A 6,534-nucleotide genomic window follows, 5' to 3' on the forward strand; every position below is an offset into this window, starting at 1 on the left:
CATCTTAACTACAAACAAAACATGATCTTGGCCTTCGAGCCTCTGTCACCCCAATTTCACACTGGTCCCACCAAATTGATTGCACCTGCAATCTGCCTCAAACCTGATCTGGAGGGGAGTTTGAGGCCTGACCCGCCCCCAAGACCCTCCCTCCAGTGACCCCCCCTCCCAAAGACCAGAAGTAACTCCACTCACCTTGGTTGAGTAGCAGAGCTGGGGAGAGACAGAGACAGGGAGAAGGTGAGATCTTCTCTGGGAAGCTCAGATCCATGAACTTGAAGGGGCCACAACTGAACCTCCAAAGGTCCCCCCACCCTGGACCCCTTACCTCTCCCACAGCCCACCCATCACCTCTCACCTGAAATCCCTCGTTTAAGCCACTGTGGCTGGCCCAGTTCTATGAAGAAATTATCCTTTTTCTCATATTCCTCGTCATCAACTATCTTCACCTGAAGAGTTTTCCTGAAGGGAGAGGCAGAATCCCCAGCATAAGGCCCCCTGCCCATGACTCACCAATAACTCGCCCATTAGCCAATCAGTTTCTTGGGCACTCGCTCCATCTCAGGCTCTATAATCTCATTTCATCCTTACACCACCCTGGGGGGAAGGTTCTCTGCTTATCCCCATTTGACAGAGACACGCTCAGAAACATCTGAAGAAGCCGCTATTATTGTTCAGTTGCTCAGTCGGGTCCGACTCTGCGACCCACGGACTGCAGCATGCCAGGCTTCCCTGTCCTCCACTATCTCCCGGAGTTTGCTCAAACTCATGTCCATTGAGTCGATGATGCGATCCAATCATCTCACCCTCTGTTGCCCCCTTCTCCTGTCCTCAATCTTTCCAGCAACAGGGTCTTTTCCAATGAGTTGGATCTTTGCCGAGTTTGTATTAAATATCGACCTGAGGACCTCCCTTGTGGTCCGGTGGTTAAGATTCTGCACTTCTAATGCAGGGGGCACGGGTTCGATCCCTGGTTGGGAACTAAGATCCCACATGTGGTGTGGTGTGGCCAAAACAAAAAGAATAAATTAAAAAAAACTCAAAATAAGTATCAACCTGAGGGATCCTGATAAAACCAAAGTTAAACTGGGTGCTTCCTCTGCTCAAAACATTCACACAGACCTCCCTGTGTGAGTCCGCCTGCCAATGCAGGGAACACAGGTTTGATCCCTGGCCTGGGAGGATTCCACACATGCCACGGGGAACTTAGCCTTGTGAAACAATGAAGACCTAGCACCACCAAAAAAACAAACAACAACAAAACTCCCCTAAAAAAAAATTCACACGGTTTCCATCTCACAAAGAGTAAAAGCCGAAGTCCCGAGAATGGCTCACAAGGCCCCCTGAAATCTAGCCCTCATTCCCCTCCTGGCCTCCCATCCCTCTCCTCTCACACACTCACCCCAGTAACACTGGCCTCCTCAGTGTTTTGAGAATGTAATAACAAGCCTGCTCGTGCCTCAGGGTCTTTGCACTGGCTGTTCCTTCCGCTGAGAACACTGTTCTCCCATGCTCGTTCCCTCAATTCCTCCAGTTCTCTGTTCAAACTTTACCTTCTTTTTCAATGAGACCCACTCCCTCCACCTTCTTTCATACTGAAATTCATGCCTGGACCTACCCCAGCGCACTCTTGGCCCCCTTCCCATGCTCCACGTCTTTGTTGTTTCAAATCATCTTCTAACACACCACCAGCTGGGTTTATTTTGTTTGTTGTTTGCCATTTGCCTCTCCACATTAAGATATAAGCTCCTCCAAGGCAGCGATCTTAGTTCATTTATGTTCTTTGCTGTATCCCCAATGCCCAGAATAGTGCCTGGCATATAGTGTGACCTCCATAGACAGCCGTTAACTCAAATTCTTTAGCTTGGAAGACCCTCAACTTCCTGCCCCTTGTCTTCATTCGGAGGGGTAACTGAGCACTAACTGATTTTCTCAGCATCCCAGCTGCCATAGTAACCAGGGAATGGGAGGGGAGAAACAGCCAGAAGTCATCCATCCCCTTCAGGTACACAACAGACCCCCTCAATTATGAAGACCCACAAGCCCACAATAACCCACAGCTCTGCCACCAGCAGCTATCTCAGCTGTAGGAACCACAAGGCCTGGCCCCAGAACCCAGAAACACAAACACCCAGCCCACACAGTCACCCAGCAGAGGAAGCAGAGCCAATCACACCGCCCACGCCCACACACCATCATACCCCGCAGCCATTCCCTATGCAGTGGCAAAATCGCACGGAACCAGATGCCAATTAGCACAACACCTCCACCACAGCCTGGGCAACAATGCCAACCTGTGAGACCCCTGCTGTGATTCCATGTAGAGTCTCCTTCCTTACCCCTCACTCTTTATGCCTCCTGGTGTCTCTGTTTATTCAGTATCTCCCCGGCTCTCTGCCTTTCTCTCCGTGTTCTCCTCTCCCCATCTCCATCTCTCAGTGTCGGAGAGACTGAATGGGACAGAATGGAACAGCCAAACTCGACACAATCTAAGCAAAAGGGTCTCAACCATGCAGACATATCTAAACACATGAATGCCCAGGACACAGTGACACCCAAAGATGGACACACAAGACAGTCACGAGGGGGCATACATGCACTTCCACCTTCACCCACTTTCGGTTTCAAGACATTTAAAAGTTTCTGTTGGTTGAAAGAATGGCAGCCCCCACCCCTCAACTTAGGAGTGGGTTGGGAGCTGTCCGTGGTGCTGAAACACTGCAGCCAGGTGGAGTTGTCTCCTGACACATGCTCCTCACAGACATGTAGACAGCTGCTGACACGCTGACAAGGTGTCAGCACACATACACACATACACACACCTCCACACACCTCTGCCACTCATTCGCTTGCAGACATGCCGTGGTCCCCTGACACCCAGTGACAATGTGCACCAGTTGGCACTCTGACAAGTGTGTCCGCTTGGGACCCAAAAGGAGGAGAAGCCCAACCGGCAGGGGACAGCAAGAGGAACTGGAGCTAGATGAGGGCGGGGCTTCCTGAGGTCAAAGGAAGCAGCTTTAGCAGTACGGGATTAACAGATACACACCATTATATAGAAAATAGATAAGCAACAAGAATTTACTGTATGGCACAGGGAACTATATTCAATATCTTGTTATAACCTATAATGGAAAAGAATCTGAAAAAGAATATATATATGCTGCTGCTGCTAAGTCGCTTCAGTTGTGTCCGACTCTGTGCGACCCCATAGACGGCAGCCCACCAGGCTCCCCCGTCCCAGGCAAGAACACTGGAGTGGGTTGCCATTTCCTTCTCCAATGCATGAAAGTGAAAAGTGAAAGTGAAGTCGCTCAGTCGTGTCCGACTCTTCGAGACCCCATGGACTGCAGCCCACCAGGCTCCTCCGTCCATGGGATTTCCAGGCAAGAGTACTGGAATGGGGTGCCACTGCCTTCTCCAACATATATATATGTCTGAACCACTTAGCTGTACATCTGAAATGATCACAATATTGTAACTCAAATATAATTCAGTTAAAATTGATCATTTTTTAAAAAGGAAACAGCCTTCCTCCCCAGCCTGACATTCTGTCATCCTCACGCCCTCGTTTCCTGGAAACTCCACTTTCCCACCCCTCACAGGCTCTGATTTCACACCCAGTCTCTTTCTCATACTATCTCCCATTCTCTCATGCTGACTGGAACTCTTCTCTCTCTGTAGCATCAGCAGGACTTTCCCTTCCCTGAGTCCGCCTGGGTTCCTCTCAGAGAGAAGAATGTCTCTCGTTACCTCCCGCACTTCTATTCCTTTCAGTCTTCTTCCATCTCAGTCTCCAATCCCTATTTCCCTCTTTTTTCTGGCCTCACCAGGTGACAGGAGGGATCTTAGTTCCCCCACCAGGGATCGAACCTGTGGCCCCTGCACTGGGAGTGCAGAGTCTTAGCCACTGGACCACCAGGGAAATCCCTCTTTCCCCCTCTCCTGATGGGCCTCTGTCACTCAGTTTCCATCTCTCGTGGCATCTGTCTATAAGCCTCTGTCTTTCTGTCTCCTGTCTTCTGTCTCCCTGTCTTTCACCCATCTGGTTGCCTCTCTGTCTCTCTCTTGCATCTCTCCCCTCTACCCCATATCTCTGGGCGTCTCTCTTCCATCTCCCTGTTGATCCTGCCTGGGGTCAGCCCTCCAGCCTGGCTGTTTCTCCAGGCATCTCTAATTAGTGCCTGCCCATCAGAGAAAGGATGTGTTTCCCTGAACGCTAATTAGCCTCCTGCTCTCTGTCTCCTGAAACCACAGCTGGCAGCCTGGGCGGGGGCGGAGGGCAGAGGGTGTCCCAGCCTGGGGAAGCCGTAGGGGCGGGCGGAGGAGAAGCCCTGAGGAAGCCCGCGGCCGCAGGCGAAAAGTTGATTGGAAGCCGTAGACTACAATTCGGACTGGGACAGGCAGAAAGACAACTCCCTCCACGCCCTCTGCCTCGGGTGTGAGAGATGGGGCCTAGAATGGTGCTCTGGGCCCTCAACCCAAGTCAGAACAGAGACAGATGGAAAGGTATGGAGAGTCTGTGACTGAAATATAACCCGAGTCAGAGAGCTGGATCCCGGGGACAGAGATCCAGAGATGACACAAACTCTCCCGAGAACGAGAGATGCAGAGACGCAAAGGGAGAGGTGAAGAGGCAGGGTGAGCAGTGAGCAGCTGAGCTGGGAGGCCGAGCCGCAGAGGCTGGGAGGGGGAGAGGGAGGGGGCGCGGTGGGGGCTCTGCTCGGTGTGGGGAGCGTGGGCGGCGGGAAGAGGGAGACAGACGGGCGTGCGGGGGCGGAAGGGAGCGGGCGGGAGCTGGGATGTGAGGCTGCCGGCACGCGCACCGGGAGACTCGGGCATCTGCGCAAGGGGGTGGCCGGGTGTCTGGGCGTGAGAACAGTCCTGACTCTGCGTCCGTGACTTTGCATGTCTGTATGTGCCCGGTGCGCCTGCTGGTTCTGTCTGTCTGTCTACATACGTACGTAGCCAGCTCCTCTCCGGAGACTCGGTCTCCCACATCCCAGCCCTCCTTTCCCGTGTCTCTTCCTAGGCCCCCAGATTTCTACCTCGACTTTCCCCAAAGCCTCGCCTACATTCCCCCTACCCAAGAGCTCCCCTCCTTCCCCCCGCCCACCTCCTTTAGGCCACGCCCCATCTCCTTAGACCCCGCCCTCTTCCGCTGTCCTCAGCCTTTGCCTCGCGTCCTAGCCACGAAATTAAAAGCCGCTTGCTCCTCAGAAGAAAAGCTATGGCAAAGCTAGACAGCATATTAAAAACCAGAGACATTACTTTGGCTGACAAATGTCTGAATAGTCAAAGCTATGGTTTTTCCAATAGTCATGTACAGAATGCAAGATTTGGACCATAAAGAAGGCTGAGCGCTGAAGAACTGATGCTTTTGAACTGTGGCGTTGGAGAAGACGCTTGAGAATCTCCTGGACTGCAAGGAGATCCAACCAGTCAATCCTAAAGGAAATCAGTCCTGAGTATTCATTGGAAGGACTGATGCTGAAGCTGAAACTCCAGTACTCTGGCCACCTGATGCGAAGAGTCAACTTATTGGAAAAGATCCTGATGCTGGGAAAGATTAAGGGCAGGAGAAGAGGGTGACAGAGGATGAGACGGTTGGATGGCATCATCGACTCAATGGACATGAGTTTGAGCAAACTCCGGGAGATAGTGAAGGACAGGTAAGCCTGACAAGCTGCAGTTCATGGGGTCGCAGAGTCGGACACGACTGAGTGACTGAACAACAACCACTCAGACCCCACCTAGCTCCTTCTCTGTTCCACAGACTCGGCCTCTGCATCGAAAGGGAACTGAGGGCACACTCCTCCATTCTACCGGTTAAGCTCTCCACATCCCTCTCCCCAGGCCCCACCCTAATTCCTCTCGTCTCTCCTCACTTGGCCATTTTTCCTGGTGTCCCACTCTCTTCTCCCCAAACCAGCCCAGTTCGCGCAGGACCCGCCCACACCTCGTCCCAACATCTTGACCCCACTCCTCACTCCAGTCTCCTCCCTTCTCTCCTTCATCCCGCCCCTTTTCTGGACCCTGTACCGCCTCCCCAGGCCTCCCCATTTCCAGGGCTCCATCAAAGCTCCACCCCTTTCTAAGACTGAGTGTGTTAGTTGCTCAGTCGTTTCCGACTCTTTGCGACCCCATGAACTCTAGCCCACCAGGCTCCTCTGTCCATGGGGTTTTCCAGGCAGGAATACTGGAGTGGGTTGCCATTCCCTTCTCCAGGGGATCTTCCTGACTCAGGGATCGAACCCCGGTCTCCCGCATTGCAGGCAGATTCTTTACCATCTGAGCCACCAGGGAAGCCCTTTCCAAAACTACGCCTCTCGGAGATCCTCCCACTCGGAGGCCTCGCCCCTGTTCGGCAACGCCAACTCTCGACCGCACCTACTTCCAGGCCCCGCCCCCGTTCGGACCACGTCCCGCCCTGGCCCCGCCCCTCTCGCGGGCCCCTTGTCGTCTCCCTGGTTCCGGCCGGCGGGCTCGCGCGCTCACATGGTCTCGTCGTCGCCGAACTCGAGCTCGCCGCAC

At 53.2% G+C, this 6,534-nt stretch overlaps 1 protein-coding gene across 1 annotated transcript in view; it reads right to left on the minus strand.

The window, feature by feature from the left end:
* SLC8A2 (solute carrier family 8 (sodium/calcium exchanger), member 2) overlaps positions 1 to 6,534 on the minus strand; it is a gene marked incomplete at its 3' end in the record, with an annotated part of 28,300 nt that overhangs the window by 9,133 nt on the left and 12,633 nt on the right. Inside the window, exons 4-6 of the mRNA XM_010852718.1 lie at positions 6,499 to 6,524; positions 359 to 462; positions 196 to 213 (exon numbers count right to left, since the gene is read on the minus strand). Coding sequence (XP_010851020.1) covers positions 196 to 213; positions 359 to 462; positions 6,499 to 6,524 — 148 coding nt within the window. The remainder of the gene's footprint in view (positions 1 to 195; positions 214 to 358; positions 463 to 6,498; positions 6,525 to 6,534) is intronic.

Source organism: Bison bison, unplaced genomic scaffold (assembly GCF_000754665.1).
Source record: "Bison bison bison isolate TAMUID 2011002044 unplaced genomic scaffold, Bison_UMD1.0 scf7180017864313, whole genome shotgun sequence".
NCBI classification, from domain to species: domain Eukaryota; kingdom Metazoa; phylum Chordata; class Mammalia; order Artiodactyla; family Bovidae; genus Bison; species Bison bison.